At 33.4% G+C, this 22134-nt stretch overlaps 1 protein-coding gene across 1 annotated transcript in view; it reads left to right on the top strand.

The window, feature by feature from the left end:
* The window catches only part of KLHL1 (kelch like family member 1), a 529576-nt gene that overhangs the window by 142222 nt on the left and 365220 nt on the right, over positions 1-22134 (top strand). The window contains exon 3 of the mRNA XM_074192758.1: positions 4226-4362. Coding sequence (XP_074048859.1) covers positions 4226-4362 — 137 coding nt within the window. The remainder of the gene's footprint in view (positions 1-4225; positions 4363-22134) is intronic.

The following is a 22134-nucleotide window of genomic DNA, read 5'->3' as shown; positions in this document are numbered from 1 at the left end:
TGAATGGAAAGCAAGTGGATATTTGAAGTTGGATCAAAATCTAGATTTTTTTTGACTTTAGGTCCAATGTTTTTCTGTATATATATATTTTTTACTATCTCATGATAGATCAGAGATGAAGATGAAGATATATGAGTGATATATGCATGATCATTAAAGTCAAAATATGGATAAATTGATTGAGAGAGCAGATATAAAGAAGAGATAGGTTAGTACAGTGTAGACAATGCTCAATCTAGAACCAGAAGACTTGAGTTGGAACTTTTATTTAATTATTTACTGCAGAGCAGTATGGATAGAATGCTGAGTCTAGAGAAGATGAGTTTTCTTGAGTTCAATTTCAGCCTTATACACTACAAGACTTTTGACCCTAGGCAAATCATTTAACCATCTTTGCCTCAGTTTCCCATTGATAAAGTAAGCTGTAGAGAGAAATCGGAGAACAACACCTCTGCTTTTTTCAAGAAAACCCAAATGAGATCATGAAGCATTGGACAGGACTGAAATGAATGAATGACAGTTTCGATTGTACTTAATCTCTCTCTGGGTCCCCTTTTCCTCATATGTAAAATGAACTGATTAAGCTAGTTATTCTTTAAGATTTCTTGCAATCTAAATCTATAATCAGAGTTAGGTAGAAATTGCAGGGAAAGGATTCAATAATTGAGTAAGAGAGTTCTTGGTTAGAAGAAAGTGTCTGTGGATTCCTAGGTCACATAGTCATTTAGGGGTAGACTAAGCATTTAAACTAAGATTTCAAACTCCAAATGGATGATACTGCAGCTCCAATTAAGTACTCATTCTGACAAGGAGTAAGTAAAGATTTTTTTTTAATTTTCCTGATATGTAAAATTATCAGTTCTGTTCATGGGACTAAATATTTGAAATTGATCTATTTCTATAGTCTATTGCCAATACAGAGATGTGATAGGGTGGCTGAGGAATTATGGGGGAAATCTTATTGGATTTTGTAAGAAAACTATTTACAGATTTCTCAATAAAGAGGTTCTTTTATATATCCACTTATGACCCCTACCATTTCTGGATCTGAACAATTTGCTGAAAACCAAATATATGTTTAAAAAAATTCCAGAGTAACTTGAAATCACTTCTTCTAACATCTCCCCCTGAAATTTTATATATCACCTCAGTTAAATGCTAGATAGAACTCGTTTCCCACCTCTCTCTTTGAGAGCACTATATTTGGAACATTCTGATAGATGAAAAGGATTTAAGGTATTCATTGAAGAGAGTGATTTTTTTTCACTTCTATTTTCCAAATGCTCTCTCTCTCTCTCTCTCTCTCTCTCTCTCTCTCTCAGTGTCTGTGTGTGTGTGTGTGTGTGTGTGTGTGTGTGTGTATTTGCTGCAGCTCGGCCACCAATCCATCTTTTATGTAGGTATTAAGTTTAACCCAGTTAATTTCACATTTAATTCCCTAGGATTATGCTAAATCTTTCTTAAATTAAATGAAAATAATTCACATTTAAATAAGAATTTATGCCAGTTTTCTATATAAAGTTACTTCTAGTTCTCTGGATGAGACCAAACATGTTGATTTGTGTGCTTGATGTATAGTAAATACATGGAGACAGATATGTCTTAATAATTCTATCACAGTCTAACACTTGAAGTTCTGACATGTGAGTTACAGACAGCTTGAATAGGTAGGTGGGTACTTGTCAACTTTGAATGTTTTCGCTGTTTCCATACATATAATTAATATCTTCTGAAGGATTTCAAATTGCAACTTTTCTAATTTTCTTTTAAAAATGAAAAATAAAAGTCAACATTATACTTGACTCAACTAGTAAAGGAAACTTGTGGTCTGATTTCACTTAAAATATCCTCATGTGATTATTCCATATTACAGGAGAACAATATTAAATGTTGTTAAATATTCTTTCCTCAAGGTTTTTCAAGTTATGGAAACCTTCAAGTAGTAATGCCTTGCTTATTGTTGAAAATAAATTTTGTGGATAGCTTGCATTTTTATATCAGTCACTGCAGAGCCTTTATAATTAACTACAGAAAGAAGAAATAAAAAATTTATCAAAATTAATTTACATATCCAAAATGCATGATGCAATATGCATTGAACTGTCCTCATAGACCACCAGTTCCACAAAGAAGCAGTAGGGATATCATCAGTTCATTTTTTTTAGGTTTTTGCAAGGCAAATGGGGTTAAGTGGCTTGCCCAAGGCCACACAGCTAGGTAATTAATAAGTGTCTGAGACCGAATTTGAACCCAGGTACTCCTGACTCCAAGGCCAGTGCTTTATCTACTACGCCACCTAGCCATCCCAGTTCATTATCTTTTGCTTCAATATTCTTTCAAAGTTAATTCAAAACAAGGTTGCATTATACATACACATACATGCATAAATATAATTATATGTAGATATAAACATATACATATAAACATATAAACACATACATACCATATATATATGTGTGTGTGTGTGTGTGTGTGTGTGTGTGTGTGTATGTAACCATCTTTCCTTTATAATTAAGATACTCTTTAAAATTTACACTAAAATTTTCATCTTGTATAAATTCTGACCATGTTAACTTTCTGTTTCTTTTAGGAATCATTTCCTACATCTAAAATCTTTTCACCTCCCTTCCTGGACTATTTTTATTCTCATGTCATTGCATTCATAAATTAAACTCACTGTCTTATCTGTTTGGCATCTACCTTTATTTAAAGTATTCTTCAAGTGCTAAATAATCTAGAAATTTAATATGAAATGAGTTAGGTAGTTGATGTGCATATATTTGGGAATAACATATTATAATTTCTAAGTTTGAGTAATTCAACTTTGTTTTGTTCTAGTAAGTACTGAAATGGTTAGAGGTAGTGTACCTGTCCCTAATGATTACAAGCTGTGTCATCTTGGATAAATGATTTGGCCTCATTTGACTTTAGTTTCCTCCTCTGTGAAATGAGCAAGTTGGACTAGATGGACTCTGAATTTCATTCCAGCTCTATATTGTCTTAATAATATACTTTAGGTAATATTTTATCATTGATGTCTATCTGTCATTAGTATATGTGGTTTAAAGTAACAGAATTAGCATAGAGAATTAGCCAATTTTTGTTAATCAGAGCCAGTTCCGTGTTTATTTAATACAATGCCTATGTTGTCTGCTCATTCATATTTTAAATGCACAATCTCTCTGAATTGTCCTGGGCACTGACCCAGTAAAGACATTGCTATGGCAGTGGCCAAAATCTACTGAGATTTGTATAAGCATATCTACAGTGACATTGTGACAGGTAATCCCTCACCATGAGCTGATATTTTCAACTGAGGTTATTATAAATCAGTCCCTATTGTGTCATGTATCATAACAATTTTTTAAATGTGACTGCTATAATATGATGTACAATGATGGTTAAATTAGGCTAAAACAATGGGGATGTGTCATTTATTTTTATTTTATTGCCAACCTTTTGAAAAATGAATGTCACTTTATAAAATAAATCCCTGAATAATATTTACTTTAATGAATTCTGTCTTTGAAGTCTACTTGGACATAAATGCTAGATGTTTTAGTCATTAATTTTGAAGGACAATTTTCTAATTATAAAATTAAGTGAACATAAAAAATAGTTTGATATCACATAATATATATATACTAAATATGATTTCTGAAATGTAACATAGCATAATGATAGATTATTGTGATATTTGTTTATAATCTATAATTTGATTTAGGTGTCAAGAAACTTCCTAGATCACCTCACATAAAACCCTTATTTTATGTATAGTGAAACTGAAGCCTAGATAGGATTATTAGCATTCTGATTAAAATCAATAGGTCATAAATTGTAGAGCCAGGGTCCAATAATCTTTTCTAGAGTAACATACTATTTCTTATTTGTGTTCCTTCTATGGATCTAGACTAAAGTGAAGCTTAAAGAGATAAAAATCTGAAGAAAGTATGGCTACAAAAAAATAAATGAGAAAGGAAATGGAGTAATAGAATAAAGTATAAAAGGAAAAAAAATGAGACAAAACTCGTATAAATTTCAGAGATCAGATGAAATCACCCATTTCTAATGTCTTAAATGTGCTCTTGTTTGAAGGTAAGAGACTCTAATAATAGATAACCTTTTGATGTCCCTTCTGATTCACATTTCCTATATGACATTTTCTCTTATCAAAGAAAGTCTGGAACTTAACTTGAAGCTATATGTTTTGCTTTGTCTTTTGCAGGCTTGTTCTCAGTTCTGTATCTGACTATTTTGCGGCTATGTTTACGAGTGATGTTTGTGAAGCCAAGCAAGAAGAAATCAAAATGGAAGGCATAGATCCGAATGCTCTCTGGGACCTGGTACAGTTTGCATATACAGGTATTGTACAGAATACATTTATGATTTCTAGTGACTGATGATTATATTGTTTTTCCTTTCATTTTTCAATTACAGCTTTTATCTTCTAAATTAGTATTTGGAATTATTATTACCTTCTCTGACAGATCATTACTTAAACTTTCCATTTTATTAGCAAGGAGGGGCAAAAAACAGAGAGCATTCATTTAACATGAAAAGATCAAGAGTAGCTCATTTTATGTCTTGTCACTTATATTGTCAAATGATATTTATTCTTTTTCCATTCACTGTTACTGAGTAGGGAAAGAGATACTAGTTAATTGATTTTTCTCCTAGATATTTCATCTTTAAATAATATTTTTAGTGATAGGTATCTGAATGGTTCTTCTTTGTAAGCAAATGGAGAACCTTTGCTTATGATCTGTGATGTCCCTCATAATGTTCCTCCCTTTAGTGGTCTGATATGTTGACATAAATGAAGTTTCTGGGTTTTGTGCATTTTACTTTTTTTATATACCAGCTGGCTCTAATCTCTCAAATATAATCACATAATCATGGGTAATTTCAGTCCTTCCTTTTGGATTGTTCAAGAACAAATAATAACATGTAGCATTCAAATCAACCTTTCTACATGTAATAACAAATTCTACATCCATTCCTATGAACCTCTTGCTAAGAACCTTATTTTCTAGGGGGCAAGAAGTGTGTGACAGAGAAGAAGAAGAGATCTGCTTTCTTGTTCTCTAATAGGATTTTCTGTATCAACTTCTTGGAACCAGGCTTACTAGAATAAGAGTCTCAAATTTGGCAAGGACCTTTAAGAATCCATTTAGGAAAATTCTTTTGTTATTATCTACAAGATAATACTATGGTCAAACAATATTCTTAGAGTTTTCTCCCATACAAATAAGGCTAGTTATTCCTTTAGAGGCTTTAGACCTTTCTGGAGACTTAGCTTAGATGAGCCATGGCTTAGACTATTGACATCACTTTCTCATCACCTGAGAATTAAGGAACCACAAGGTGCAGCACTTTGTTGCTTGACTGGTGGATCATTCTGGGTAACTGGCTGCCATCCATTATTGGGACACTGTATCAATGATTCAAGATTAATTACTTGGACCAATCAAAATTCAGAGCACAGGTAAAGGAAAATTAGCCTTAAGAGAATGGGGGAAATTGATAAATGATCAAAGGATATGAACAGACAGTTTTCCAATGAAGAAAGTAAAGGCATATATAATTATATGAAAACAATTCTCCAAATCATTGATTAGAGAAATGAAAATTAAAACAACAATGAGGTATCATCTCACACCAATTGTCCAAGATGAATAAAAAGATGGGGAAATGACCAATGCTGGAGACGTTGTGGGAGGATTGGCACATTGATGCATTGCTGGTGGAGTTGTGAATGGATCCAACCTTTCTGGAGAGCAATATGGAACTATGCCCAAAGAGCAATCATATCCTTTGACCCAGCAATATCAATTCTAGCTCTATATCCAGAAGAAATTATAAAAAAGGGAAAGATCCTACAAGTTCCAAAATATTCATAGCAACCCTTTTTATACTGGCAAAGAATTGGAAATTGAGGGAATGCCCATCAATTGGGGAATGGCTAAACAAGTTATGGTACATGAATACTATGGAATACTATAGTTCTATAAGAAATCATAAATGGTGAGACTCTAGAGAAGCACTGAATGGCTTATGGGATCTAATGCTGAGTGAAGGGAGCAGAACCAAAAGAGCAATACACACATTCACAATAAACATTGTGAGATGAACAACCTTGATGGAAGCAGCTCCTTTTGGCAGTTCAAAGAACTAGAACAAACATATTAGACTGGCTTTGAACAATGCTATCTCCATCCAGAGGAATAAAAACAAAACAAAACAAAAGACATAGACACACACACACACACACACACACACACAAGCACCCTTCAGAATCTAATGAACACTTTATTAAAATTATCTTTTATGTATCTCTTTCCATTAATACTAATAGCTGGGCAGCTAGGTGGCACATTAGATAAAGCACTGGCCCTGGAGTCAGTAGTACTGGAGTTCAAATCCGGTCTCAGACACTTAATAATTACCTAACCGTGTGGCCTTGGGCAAGCCACTTAACCCCATTGCCTTGCAAAAACCTAAAAAAATACTAATTGCTCATACTGAAAATAACTAATATGTAAACATGTTTATCAAAATATGTAAGTACAATATTGATCTGACTGTTCCTGACTAGGGGAGGAGGGTAGAATGAAATGTGCTTGTGCATATAGATGAAAATAAATAAACAAAAAAATAGAGATTGGGGTGAAGAGTAGGGGTGAATCAATGCATTTATGCAGGAGGAAATGAATCAGTAGTCAAAAAGAGCAAAGGCTAACTGTTTAGGAACACCTTGTTGGATTTTAAGATCATAAGAGGATCTTGAGAAGCAAAGTATTTTAATTATTTCAAAAATCTAAGAATTGCCCACTTGTATTAGAAGTAAGGAGCTCAATGGAAATTAGTGTTTTCAATAGTGTTGAGATAGAAGTCTCTGAAATAAATTAGTATGCTTTTAGGATTTAAAAAAGATATTATGGGGCAGCTAGGTGGCGCAGTGAATAGAGCACTGGCCTTGGAGTCAGGAGTGCCTGAGTTCAAATCCGGCCTCAGACAATAATTACCTAGCTGTGTGGCCTTGGGCAAGCTGCTTAACTCTATTGCTTTGCAAAGACTAAAAAAAAAAAAAAAAAGATATTATATGAATGATGTAAAGTAGAAGTCAAAGAAAGAACTCATATTGAAAATTATACTAATCGCTTAGTTGATTGAAATTGTTGTTGTTTGATTTTTCAGTTATGTATAATACCTAAGTGACCCCATGGATAATACTGTCCATGGCATTTTCTTGAGAAAGATGCAGGAGTGATTTGCTATTTCCTCCTCCAGCAGATTAAGACAATCAAAAGTTAAATGACTTATCAGGGTCACATAGTAAGTTTCTGAAGTAGGATTTGAATTCAAGTCTTATTAAGTCCAAGGCCATTGCTCTATCCACTGAACCATTTAACTACTTCCTTATTAAAATTAGCTGTGTTAAATACTGGTGATCTATAAGCATTGCCTGAATAATGGGGGAAAACATTTGTGTTAGTCAAAGACTTTGGAAAATATTGAGTAACATAAACAAAATTATAAGATAATAGCCAGCATTTATATAGGGCTTTAAAGTTTGCAAAATGATTTACATGTTATAACATTTTATCTTCACAACAACCTATAACAGTTATTATTATTATTATTATTATTATTATTATTATTATCATTTTATAAATGAGGCAGAGAGAGATTGAGTAACTAGCCTTGCTGACTCAGCTAGTAAATGTCTGAGACAGAATTTGAATTCAGGACTTAACTGATAGAAAGTCCAGTGTTCCATCAACTACTATCTAGCACCATGCTACCAGCCCCTTTCCCTGCCAGGGAGGTTTCTACCTCAATCCCAATTAATGTAAACACATTTCTCGATTCAATCAGTCAATTAAAGATATAAATTTGTAATGAACAAATCAGCTCCTTAATCAAGCTGGTAGAAATAAAATTCTTTAAAAATAAAAATAAGAAAAGATAGGAAACATAGGATTTATCCTGAGATTGGATGAAAGAATCAGATAGCTCCCAGCCTGTGAAATGGTATATTTTGAACCCTCATTCTTAGAACAGGAAAAACCTCCTCTCCCAAACCCTACTGACCAAGTGACAACTTGGTGAACTTTGAATGGTTAGAGGATCTAGAGTTCCCATCAGCATCATCAGCATTGTACGTGGGGAGCCGTTGGGTACAGCAGCATTTGCATGATGAGTTTAGAGACAGAATGGAGGGGTTCTCTATATATCAGGGAAAACCCCTCCTGGGCTCTCCAGGTACACTGCCCTTTGGATCCCTGTAGAGAGATATACCTAAGACTGGACTAAATAAAAGAAATTCCAATCTCTAAGGGTTTACCCTTTGTCCAAATATGCTCTTTACTGTTGACCCAAAATAAAAAGGACTACCAAAATTAGCATCAATAAGAGTCTAATATAGTCAAGGAATTACAATTCAGAATATCACACAACAACCAAGTGTTGGTATGTTTATGAAGAGCAGAAGGGGAGGATTTAAATATTCTATCAAAGGGAGAAAATCTACTGAAAGGAACAGTCTTTCAAAGCTATTATAATAAGTTGTTTGGCAAAGTAACTGACAGTCCACCAAAAAGACTAGGAGAGTCAGAAGTGATGACACCTGGTCAGAATAGGAGGAAATCCCAGGAATCTTCTCAGACCATGGATCAGGATTAGGTAGTCCTTCTAATAGATACAGCTGAATTTCTCTCCATAGGAACTCTTTAAGGAATGAGTGCACCTCTATAAGAATCAATAAATTAAAAAGTATTTATTTAGTTAACTATTTGCCAAGTTCTTCCTAAACACTGTGTATACAACAAAGAAAAAATCAAGACAAAGATCTCTTAAGAAACTCATTTTAATTTGGCCAAGAACACATATAAAAAGTTAAAATGCAGAACAGATGGAAAGGACTGACCACATCAAAGATGCTGTGATGGGTGAATATCAAGATCCATAGATGTGTGGATAAAAGAAACAGGAAGACAATGCCAAGGAATTGAAAGAAAAAGAGGAAGGGAATTTGTTTAAGCCCTTAAGGTCATAAGAGACAGTAACTGGTATGGTCTGTAGGTCCTTTTCAATCCCTATAAGAGTCAATAACTGAGGCAAAGTAAAGAATAATGGAGAGTAAGCTGATCTACTTTTGGTAGCTCTTCATGTCTTCTAGCCATCCATATAAGACAAGATTTGGGGAGGCATTTCTCTTAATGCCTATCCTTGCATTACCTTCTTAGTATCTCATTACTAAAAGTTAATCAACTCTAGAATAGTTGCTATCATCAATTGTATTTCAAACATCAAGGCCTTGAGTATAGCCCTTAAGACAGAAGTGAACCACCCTCAGGGGATACAGCACACGAATATCAGTAGAAATTGGGAGAATGAATGTAGTAGTGCTGCAAAAGGTTACAGGTAGAAGACTGAAAGGAAGTCTTCAGTTAAAGAACAATATTTCTTTAGGGATTCTCTATTCTGAAGAACAGGATGATTCAGTTGGTAATATAAAATTTGCTAATAGATAAAAACAGATGTTTGTTAAACACTATTATGAAAAAGCGGAATCCTAGTTAAGGAAACAAGATCCCTCCCAAATAAGGGGAAAAAATAAATAAATCCCTGACCTCAAGTAGCTAATATTCTACTAAAGTAAAGCTACCAAGTACACACATAAGTTAATAGAAAATAAACATGGAGGATAAAATGAATATGGAGGGAGAGAGAGAGAGAGAGAGAGAGAGAGAGAGAGATGAAAAAGAAAAAAAAGGGGAGATAGGAAGAGAACATTAATCTGAGATTACTGCTAAATAAACACCCTATTCTTCTCTTGGAGTGAAGTTTCAATGTAAATAATATCATGTTAACACTGCCCTTTGAAATTCTGACTGGTTAATTAACTCCCTAGAAGAATGATCTTAACCAGCCAAGTTTGAAAAGAAAGGGTTCACAGAGAATAATAGATAATGGTATAAAAAATAAGAAAAAAAGAGGGGGGAAGCATAAAAATAGACAAGAGTAAGTTGAGTTAGCAGTTATTTTTAGAAGAATTTAAATAGAAAGTAATCTGTTTTAAAATATATCTAGAAGGTATATCTAAATTTCATTACTTGGAAAACTTATATTACATATACCATAAATGCATACATGTGATCTTGAAATGTGATATGTAACATCATACATATATTGGGTGTGGGTCTAGGTATGTACAAAGAGAGAGGGAGAAAAATGAAAACACAAAAAGCATCATTAAATTGTTCTCCACATGGTTCACATACCCTTGAAGTTCAAGGTGGTGGCCCTTTCCAATCCCTTAAGCATTCAAGCAACTGGCAAAGTGAAGCATCATGGAGAATAAGGTACTCTACTGGTGGTCTTCCAGCCATCCCATATCAGTTAGGGGAAGGGGGGGTGTTTCTCTTAAGGTCCATCTTTACTATACTTTCTTCATATCTCATTACTAAAAATAAATTAAATAGTACATACATAATCAGAGACATAAGGGAACTCATGGACAATGAATGTTTTAAAGACTGACAGAATTGAAAACCACGAACTCTAGACTCCTTATTCTTTTCCTACAATATACTCTAACTCAAAAGGATACTGCTTAACTAATGATAAGCATTTGTGATACCTGTGGTTAACTGCCTGCTCATGGTAAAATGGATATTTTACCTATTACATTAGAGAAAGTCACTCTGGAGAAGTCAGATCAGGAAATATCTTCAAGGAAGCAAATCACAAATGTTCCCTGGTTCAGTTTCATCCATTGATCTCATGCCTCAATAGCAATGGTGAATTACATAGGAAGGAATCTCCAAAAAGTCATCCCCATAGTAGCTTGTATAACACAGGTAGCAGCATCCTTGTAGTGAATGTTGAGATATTTGTGACTGCTAAGAGTGGTGTGCAATCATAGGATTAGAGATTTAGGGTCAGAAAGAACCTTAAAGATCATATTCCCAACCTCTCATTTTACAAATGAGAAAGCTAATTAACATGAAAGTTATTAACTAAATGACAAACTGTGCTGCTCAAGATTGTGGCTTATTCAAAGAGGTAGAGGAGCAAGACTGAAATGAAGGTATTCCAACTTTCAGGCTATGATTTATCATAGTGCCCTCCCATTCTACCACCTAAATCTCTATGCAAAGTAGGTGCCATTGCCACAGTACTTATTCATTTCAGTATTTAAAATTATCTGTGACCATTTGGAGATATATGTGTGTGTGTATGGATGTATCTATATATATATATATATATATATATATATATGCATATATATATATATAAAACATGTATATATACACACACACACATACACACACTATTCTTAAAGTAATTAATGTTCAAATAAACTTTTTTATTATTGTGCATTGTTTGAAGGATAACACTTTATTTTTGGTCATACTTTTAAAAAATGATCCTTCTTTGCTTTTCATAATTACAAAATGGTGCATGTTATAAATCTCTGAAGGTTAATATGCTGCTTTTGTTTATACATTTTAGGATGTCAAAGCTTGCCAAAATGTTGATTATTGTATTGTAAAAAAAAGAAAGAAAAGAAATATTGCCCTGCTTTTAAAAAAAAAGAAGCTATGGGGTTCATTTTTTTCTTTTAAAGTTGTCTTCAGGCTGACAGCAAATTAGGTTCTGATTTATCTCTTACATAGTTCTGGTATCCTGACATCCCCCTAAAAATGTTCTGTGCTCATTGATGTGTAAGCAAATAGAGTCCTAACAAATACAGGAGGTTAAATTACCGGGTTACTAGCCCAGTGTCAGGTTCTGTAGAGAATTGATAAGGACAAGGTTTCAATAAAGGAAGCTGTCCATCTAGCAGTAGTATTAAGGAGAAGGGTAGAAAATTAAACTGCCAAATGGCAAACCTTTAATCATAGTGAGTGTTAGCTTTCCTTTGAGAAACCTTTTCCTGGCACAGAAGTTAATTAAAACTTTGGTACATACTAAGGGTGGCTAAAAAAAAAAGTTATGCTTACTGCCAAATATATGAATAAAATAAATACTAGCATAAACTGCATGGAATTTTTAATGCTGTGTTTAAAAATTTATTTAAAATATTAATACAAATCATTTTGCTTAGATTTGCTACAAGTTTTACAAATAAAGTTAATAAAGAAGTTTTTATTACGATTGAAGTTAAATTATGATTTTATTAAACCCACCAGTTTAATTTGAATGGAATGAATTATGCAAAAACATTAGCAAAGTATTGGTTTTAAACATAGAGTTTTCTCTAGCCTGCAAGTTGCTCTTTTTTTAATTTAAAGAATTAAATGGAAAAGTCCCCATGATCACAGGTTCTTGTGACGTTTATAGCAGAAATTACTCCACTAAAATCAACAACATAGATTGTCCAGATGCCAAAAGAAATTGAATTCAGTGCACAAGATACAATCAAACCACCCACAGACAACAAAAAGTCTTAGCTCCTCGATTTTTCAACCTTCAATTAGTTGTGATAGTGCTAGGTGGAGACAGCCAGAAAGCTTGGTCAATTGCTAATGATTTTAAACTTTTTATATATGACTTAAAAAATTTTAAGGCTTGATAGAACCAATGGTTCACTATGTGTAGTTAACATGTTTTAAATTATCTTGGGGTTTGTAGAACCACTTGTACTTGATATACAAGAGATAGAAGATGAAGAAGCATGATTCAATGTAACAGTATTGTCCTAGAGCTGGACATGTAGGGTTCCATGCTTTGGATAAGACCCAGCTGTTCATCTTAGGGAAGCAGGGCATGGAGATTCCCTGTTATAGCTTCAAACAAAGCAATTATTTCTTCAGTTCCCAAAGGAGAGCTTTTCCCTGACTGCCATTTTCCATCAGTTTAGGAGCCACCTCTTCCTTGATCCTCTTAGCTGTAAGTTCTGCCCATTTAAATATGTCTTAAACTGTTTGTACTCATTAAAACCCACCCTGAATTTTAGTTATTTTTGTATATGTTATAGCTTGCCATTCCCTAAGCTCAAAATTTAAGACAAATCTGGAAAGGTTTCTGGAATTTTCAGAATAAAAGATGGAATTTTTTGCTGGAACATGAAGGAAGTCAGGAGGCAGAGAAGGAGGGAAAGAATCACAGAATACATGTGAGGAATAAGGTGTAAGAACATGGAGAAGAAGAAGAAGAAAGAAATATATAAAGGACTTTGAATGCCAAAGGTGAGGGGTAAATGACCTCATCAGACCTATTGACTTGAAAATTAATTTATGAAATTGTGAAATGGAGGCTGGCATGCCTAGATCTTTGGGAACTCTCTGAGAAAGTCCAAAATGGCAGCAGGAACTAGGACTGCAATCACACTTTAATAAGATATGGAGGATACAGAAACAAGTTTCAAAAGGGACACAGAAGCAGACAATGTGGGAATGGGAAGGAAATGGCTTGGTGAAAGGAGGCAGGTAGCATGAGGGAGAGGCAGGGAGTATTACTCAAATTACATAGATTAGCATTGGGAGCAGTAGATAAATGGACCCAAGGGAGATGGAAGAATGCTGGAGGAGGAGGTGGGGAAGTTTTGAGATATCATTTGTATTGGGTTTTTGAGAGGGATATACCAATGTATCTGTGCTATTTTTGAGATAGTTCATTATCATGTCCATATCATCTCAACATTTTCTGTTAAATTTATAAGGTGAGGTCACTTTGTCATAAGATTATCAAAGCATTTTGATGCTCTGAGGATATGTGGAATGTGTTTACATAGGATCAAAAACCTTGACAACAGAGTCTAGATATCTTCCCAGATTCTACACATGTTGCCAGGATGTGGTTTTTGGAAAACATGTGGTATAATTTGTAAATTATCTTCCTTTTTCCTTTGGGATGGCTTATATGTGACTTCCAGTTTCCTCCTTGCACTTGTAGTTTCTACTATTCCTTTTTACTGGTCACTTATAAACTTACTATGCTAACTAAAAGGGGGGATGATCAGAGGACCCAGAAAAAGATAACAATCTTAATTCACTTGTGCTTTAGGAGGATCAGTTTTATAGTAGATTGGAGGATAAACTACAAAAAAACCTGAGTCAGAACAGTCAAAAGGTGATGACAATAGTACAAGTATGAGGGAGGTGATGAAGGCTTTCACCAGGATAATTATCACAAGAAAGAAAAGAAAATTTGCAAGAGATCCTACAAAGGGAAAGTCAGCAGGAATTGGAAATAGTTTGGGTATAAGGTAGAGCTGAGGGTGAATGAAAACTTGGAGGTTATGCCTGGGTTGTGAGGTTGGGTGACTTGGAAGATGATGTTACCCTATATGGTACCTGTCTGGAGTCTAGGAGAGAGTTTATCATTGTATAACTAGATTTAAAAACCATCAGTATTGAGATAATAATCTATGGGACCTAATAAGTCATAAGGTAAAAAGAGAAAAGAGAGACTAAGAGAGAGTCCTTGGAAACATCTAGTTATCAGGCATGATCTTGACAAAAAATCCCCCAAAGGAAAATGAGGAGGAGGATAATTTAGTATCTAGGTGGAGTTAGGTGTTATTATTATTATTATCTTCATCTTATAGATATGGTAACTGAAGCAGACAGAAGTCAAGTGATTTGCCAGGGTTACATAGCTAGGAAGTGTCTGAGGTAGGGTTTTGTATTCAAGTGTTACTGATTTAAAGTCCAGGACTTATTCCTAAATGACCTTGTGACAGTAGATAAACAATCAGGAGAGAATCAGGAGAGAGAGAGAGAGAGAGAGAGAGAGAGAGAGAGAGAGAGAGAGAGAAATGGAAAGACAGAGGGACAGAGGGAAAGAAAGAGGGATAGAGGGACAGAGATAGAAAGACAGAGAGACAGACAGAGAAAGATAGAGGGAAAAAAAGAGATGGACAAGGAGATCAGGGAGGGGAGGGGAGGGGAGGGGAGGAGAAAAATTTGAAGATAAGCAAAAACATGAGAGTGATAGAGGATTCAATCTGTTGGAGAAGAGAGGATAGAATTGGTTTTTTTGTGAGTAGAGATGTGTGGCAAGGAGAAGGTCCAAATCTTCATGTGATGCAGGAGTGAAGGAGTTAATAGTCACTGAAAGCATCTGTGTTTTAAGATGAATTTTGTTTTTCAGGAGTATTTGAGACAAGCTTCTGATATGAGAGGGAATAGGGAAGGGAAGTTATGGAAACTTTAAGAAGGGATCAAAAAATGGGGTAGGAAGACCTCTGTGGGGAAGGGGATAGTGAATCAATAAGGAAACTGCAAAAGGATAACCTTCTCTTACCAAAGTTCCAATTAAACACTTCTCTTTACACTTATTAGGTACCTCCATTCAAATAATTTCTAAGATCTCATGACAGTAACCATAACTGTAATTTTCATGTTTCAATGATTTGATATTTCTTAAGTTGTTTTCACTCAAGTGTTCAAACTGAATAAATTCTATGTGTAAAGGTGACAATTGTTGGATCATCTTGATAGTCGGTATCTGATCATTAACTCTGAATTATTTAGGGAGAAGCACATTGTTTAATTTGACTTTTTCTTATAAGCCTAGTGCCTTCCTAGTCACAGCTAATACTTTAATTCCATTACTTTAACCTTGAAGGTAGAATTAAAGCACAAATGGAATAAAGCTACATCCTGGCATACTGATCCACGACAGCTTTCCAGGGCTGGATATATCCTACTGACTTTTCATTCATTTTAACACAGCTAAAGCTACAGTTGTTTTCCCTCTAAACCCATAAATCTAAAATAGCTTGGGTTTTTTTTTTTGTTTTTTGCCCTATAACTCTGATATTTGGAATTTTATTTTAACTAGCCATTTCCTCACTGTCAGATTGCTCAACAGAATTTATGCAAAATGCATGTTTACTTAGCTGCACTAAACAACTTCCATTGCCATGAGAATCTTTATTTTAGTTTTAGAAAATGTCATGTCTTTAATTTTGGAGTTGGATGTCTACATAGTCTATATGAAAAGTTATTTATTTTTAAAAATCTGCTTAGAGGTAAAAGGTGTTGGCTCTTCCATTGTATAGTGATGGCAATGAATGGTTCCAGGTGAAAATTTAATTCACACAAGTCATAGTTTGGAACAGTTGTCTAACACAGGGAATGGCCAAGGGAAAGAAAGGTCACTAAATAAGACAGGCTACCAGGGGCAATTAAGTGGCTCAGTGGATAGATTACCAGCCCTAGACTCAACTAGTTTCCCTTCAACTAGGCTGATTCAACTAGCTTCACTTCCAATGTATCAACACATCCACAAATTCATTAATGTGGATATTGCTTTCACTGATGCAGGTTGACAACCACTAAAGGATTTAGGATATAGTTTCTTGAATTTACTTGTGAATAAAAAAAACTATCTGGTAAATTCTCTCTATATGGACACATAAATATTTCTAAATGAATTTTATATACATATATATATAATATTATATTCTCTTATTATGTACCTAATACTTACATTAGTATGATATCACACATATAAGTTATATATTTTCTAAACATAGTATAATTATAAAAATATGCTATGAAACTATGAAATGAATTATCAGATACAAATTATATATATATATATATATATATATATTATATACATGCTTCTATATATAATGCTACCCACAAATGACAACTTTTTTGTAGCCAGTGAAGTCCTTGGAAACCCACTATTAGATTATATTACTTATATTACTCATATCCCAAAGGAGACAGTTACATAGTGCTCTGGATAGAAGGGTGGTTCTGGAGTCAAGATCTGAGTTCAAATATCCCCTCAGGTACTTATAAGCTATATAACACTGGCAATTAACTTAAATTCAGTTTTCTCAACACTAAAGTGAAGATAATAAGCCCTCAGGGGTGTGTGTCAAATGAGATATTTTTAAAAGCACAAACATAAAAATGGTGGGAGGCAGTCTTGTCTAACATTTCTTATTAAATTGAAAGGTCTTTAAAGTCAAAGACCTTATAATTTAATAGAAAATATCAGACAAGCTACCTTCTTCTCTTCTAAAGATAATATGATATAAACTCCAAGTGAAACAGACAAAAAAATGCTATTACTATTTCAAATAAGAGAGCAATTACACCTGAATGTTAAAATCTGAGAAGGCTACAGGGAGGACATAACATTTGATCTAGTTCTTAAAGGAAGATCAGTATTTTAACTGAGTAAATGAAAAGTCAAGGAACATTTACAGTTAACACATCATATGGGAAAATGGGTTCTGAATAGTCCCTAGTTCCTGTGAGCAGGAATTAGTGTCTTGAAAATTAATTCTTTAGTACATGAGGCACAAGGTATCTGAAAGGAAAGATAGTAAAGACTCTAAAAATTGTTTGGAAAGGTAGTTCAATGCAGATCATTTAGGATTTCAGTTAAATGACAGATTAGATAATAATTATTTGGTAAATCCATAATTGACAAATTTTGTTCTAATTCAAAAACAAAAAGAAATTTAGATGTGGAAAGGAGAAAAGATGTGATGAATGTCATTTTTATGAGATTTTGCTTTATTTTATTTTTATGGACTAAGATTTTGCCTTTCCTGCACAAGGTGAAGTGATGATATACTTCTACATTTGAATAATCTGAGTTTCAAAGTGGAATTTAATTAATAAATTAATTAAATAATTAATTAATGGAAAATAATTTTAGTATATTTTTATAAGTTGCTATCTAATTCATTAATTAGTTACTGTTTAATAAAAAAAAGATATATGACTTGTAAGACATAGGTCTTTCTTTCATGAAGTCTTTAATAAAATTAAGGGGAGGGACACAAGATCTTAAATTAAAACACCAAGCAGTGCATAACTAATGTCTGGTGACTATATGAACAACAAATGTTATTATGTGTTAGATAAAAATGTTGAGAATCTCGGAGTAGGATTAGAGCAGGAATATTTGGGCAGGCTAGTAGGAGAAGTAAAGCCATTACAGGCAAAAGGAAAGAAATTTATCTGGAGTTCTAAATAGCTATAAAAGATAATGGCTACATATATTCATATACATACATCAAACATGCATATACACATAAGAATATATGCATATGTATGTATGCATACACATATATATATATATATATAAATACAACTATATGCCTGTGCATGTGCAAGCAAATTATATACATATATACATAGCATATATATCTACATATATACTCATGCTGGCTTCCTATGTGTATGTGTGTATATATTTATACATAAGCATACACCTAAATATGCATATACATATAAACAAGTCATGGAATTTATACTTGGAAATAATTAGGGTCAGATTATATAGGATCTTGTATGCCGTAATAAAGAGTCTAGATTATAGCTTGTAGGCCGCAAATTCCATTTGACATGTTTTAATGGATTAGAATTTTTAAAGCATGATCAAATTAATCGAATTATTTCTTCATTTTTTGTTTTTGCTGTGCAATTTAGCATTTGAGCACTCTATGTAAGAAGGTATTGTCCAGCAGAGGTCTCTGTGACTACCTCAGAAAAACTGGAAGAATTCTAAGGATTAAATTACCAAACTACTTGTAGATAATAGGATTAGTTTCTGAAGATTCTAAAGATGAAAGCCTTAGTGTATTGTGATTTTCATTTCTCTTGTATACTAAAAATAAGCACAAAAAGAGAAACGATTACAAATTTTAAAAATAAAATTGTCAAGCCAAATTGCATAAAGTATTTCCAAGTTCCTAGGCATTACCCTGACTGACGAAGAGGAAAATCAAATATACATAGATTACCTTTATTTCTCTCACATACTATGCAACAAAACCTCAAATTCAAGATATAGTTAGAATTATTTTGCCTTCCTTTAGCAAACCAATTTTTTTCTTAAATCATTTTATTTATTTATTTTTTCAGCTACATACAAAGATAGTTTTGACATTTAGTTTTTGTAAGATTTTGAATTCTACATTTTTCTCCCTCTCTACATCCCCTTCCCATAACAGGAAACACTCTGAAAAAGGTTATACATGTATAACTATTTTGAACATATTTCCTTATTAGTCATATTGTGAATGAAGAGTCAGGATAAAAGAGGAAAAAAATACAAGGAAGAAAAATATAAAACAAAGTTGAAAAATTGAAAATAATATACTTTAATCTGCATTCAGATTGCATAGTTCCTTCTCTGAACATCAATGAAACTATCCATAATAAGTCCTTTAAACTTGTCTTTGATCATTGTACTCCTGAAAGGAATAGCATTCCATAATAGTTATCACCCAATGTAGCTGTTACTATGTACAATGTTCTTCTGATTCTACTTACTTCATTGCGCATCAGTTCATACATGTCTTTCCAAGCTTTTTGGAAGTCTGATCACTCATGATTTCTTATGAAACAATAATATTCCATCACATTAGTATGCCACAATTTGTTCATTCATACCCCAATTGATGAGTAACCTTTCAATTTCCACTTGACACCACAGAAGTGCTGCTATAAATATTTTTGTACATGTAGTTTTTTTCTCCCCTTTCTTATGATCTCTTTGAGATACAGATCCAGTAGTGGTATTGCTAGATCAAAGGGCATGAATAGTTTCATTGTCTTTTGACCATAGTTCCAAACTTTTCTCCATAAACTTTGGTTCAATACATTACTATCAATACATCAATATTGTCAATACATCAATATTATCAATACAATTACTATTACTAAAAATACATTAGTCTCTGAGTTTTCCCACAACCCTGCCAACGTTTTCCTTTTTTGTCATATTGGTCAATCTGAATGTTTTGAGATGGTATCTTAGAATGGTTTTAATTTGCAGTTCTCTAATCAATAATGATTTAGAGCATATTTTCATATAACTGTATTTAGTTGTAATTTCTTCATCTTAAAACTGTTCATATCCCTTGACTATTTATTAATCAGGGAATGACTTATATTCTTATAAATTTGACTCAGTTCTCTGTTTATATTAGAAATGATCCTTTATCTTAAAAATTAGCTGTAAAAAATTGTTTCCCAAACCTACTATACCCTTTTAATCTTGCTTGTACTGAGTAATTTTTTAAGAATTTAATGTAATCAAATTTATCCATTTTTCATTTTATAATGTACTCTATTTCTTTTTCGGTCATACATTGTTCCCTTTCCCATAGCTCCAACAGATAAACTACTTTGTAGCTTTATGGTATCACCCTTTATGTCTAAAGCATATACCCATTTTGATCTTTTCTTGGTACATGGTGTGAGATGTTGGTCCATGCATAGTTTCAGTCATATTTTTCCAGTTTTCCTAGAAGTTTTTTTTTTTTCACATGGTAAGTTCTTCTCCCAAAAACTGGTGTCTTTGAATTTATTAAATGTATATTTCTTTAGTCATTTACTACTTTTTCTTTTGTACCTACTCAGTGGAATCATTGATCCATCACTGTATTTCTTAATCAGTACCAAAGAAGTTTTGATGATTGCTGTTTTATATTACAATTTTAGACCTGGCACAGTTAGGCCACCTTGCTTTGCATTTTTCAATTACTTCCTTGATATTCTTGATCCTTTGTTCCTCAAGATGAATTTTGTTACTACTTTTCTTAGCTCTATAAAATATTTTTGGCAGTTTGATTGGCAAGGCATTAAATAAGCAATTTTAAATAAAATTACCTAAATAGGTGTAATTGCCAATTTATTAATTGTCAATATATACATATATGTGTCTATATCTATATACATACAACTACATATGTATTTTCCTGGACTCTTATGTGTGTGTATGCATTTTTACATACCACTAGGTAAAATATTTAAATGTATTGACATTTAGTGATTATCTTTAATTCTTCCCCCTTTCTCAGGGAAATGAAATAAATGGGATAAACAGAGATTGACCATTGTTTCAGTAGTTTCTCCAAGAATTCAGAATTCAGTAACTCTCATCTGTATTCTCTTAATCAGCTAAACTTTAACCCAGATTTCCATTGTGCTCATTCTTTTCGACTTCTTCCCTGTTCCTCTCCTGAAAGGTTTTCAAAACTCCTACAGTATCAGAGATTCATCTTCTAGTCCTGATCCTGAGGGAAAAGCCTTTTCTTCTTCTGCTGCTGCTGAAAGAAATACAGCTCTAAGAGTTTTAGTGACTTAGTTCAAATCCAGTAGTCCTTAGTGAGTTAGACCCCCTTAATGAAGTGGTCAGTCCAAGAATACTATTTCAAAGAATACACACGTAAGTATCATGTTCAGCTATATTTTGAGGCAAGTAGATAGCTCAGTTGATAAGAGTGCTGCACCTGAACAATAGAACCACTACTATGACTGCTTCTGCTACTATTGCTGTTTGTCATTGGTAGAAAAATAAAGGTTAAAGAGAATTGCAGCTGTGACTATGAATTGACGTGTTAGGACTTCAAGGAAATTTTGTATCTTAAAAATGGAAATTTTGTAACTTAAAAATATACATAAGCATATGTTGAAAAGTTTTCATGACATATATTGAGTCCCTTTCCTGAACTCTTATGTGGAGTCCTAATTCTGGACTCCATTATCTTTCCCAGGTGAGCATTGGAGGGGCAGGAGACAAGGATGGCAAAGGAGACACGTACTCCATCAAGATCTCCTAGTGTGGGGCGGCTAGGTGGCATAGTGGATAAAGCACTGGCCTTGGAGTCAAGAATACTTGGGTTAAAATCCGGTCTCAGCTGTGTGGCCTTGGGCAAGCCACTTAACCCCATTTGCCTTGCAAAAACCTAAAAAAAAAAAAAAAAAAGATCTCCTAGTGCTCCATTTAGTCACCAAAACACGAGTGCCTAAATACCTTCCCAGTCTCTAATTTACTCCCACTCCCATGGCAAGATCCTGGTGTTCAAGGACACCAGATGAAGATAATTCACAATATTCCCATACACAATGATTCCCAACAAACATGTATTTGGAAATCAATAAAAATAAATAAACAAACAAACAAATAAATAGATAGATAGATAAATAGATAAATAAATAAATAAAGGTTATCAATTCAGTTAGGAAAAGTATATATTCTTAGGTCATTTCTGTACTACCTTTGAACTTGAGTATCAAATGCTACATTATTGTATATTAATAGGAAAGTAAATAGTGGACAATCTTCTTATCCTCAGAGAAACTTGGGACAGATCTTCTAAGTTGATGTGGAGTTTCTCCTTTTGTCTCTCTTAGA

This window comes from Macrotis lagotis, chromosome 6, assembly GCF_037893015.1.
Source record: "Macrotis lagotis isolate mMagLag1 chromosome 6, bilby.v1.9.chrom.fasta, whole genome shotgun sequence".
Taxonomy (NCBI): Eukaryota; Metazoa; Chordata; class Mammalia; order Peramelemorphia; family Peramelidae; genus Macrotis; species Macrotis lagotis.
The sequence above is the reverse complement of the archived record's forward strand: the minus strand, read 5'-3'. Positions and strand labels throughout refer to the sequence as shown.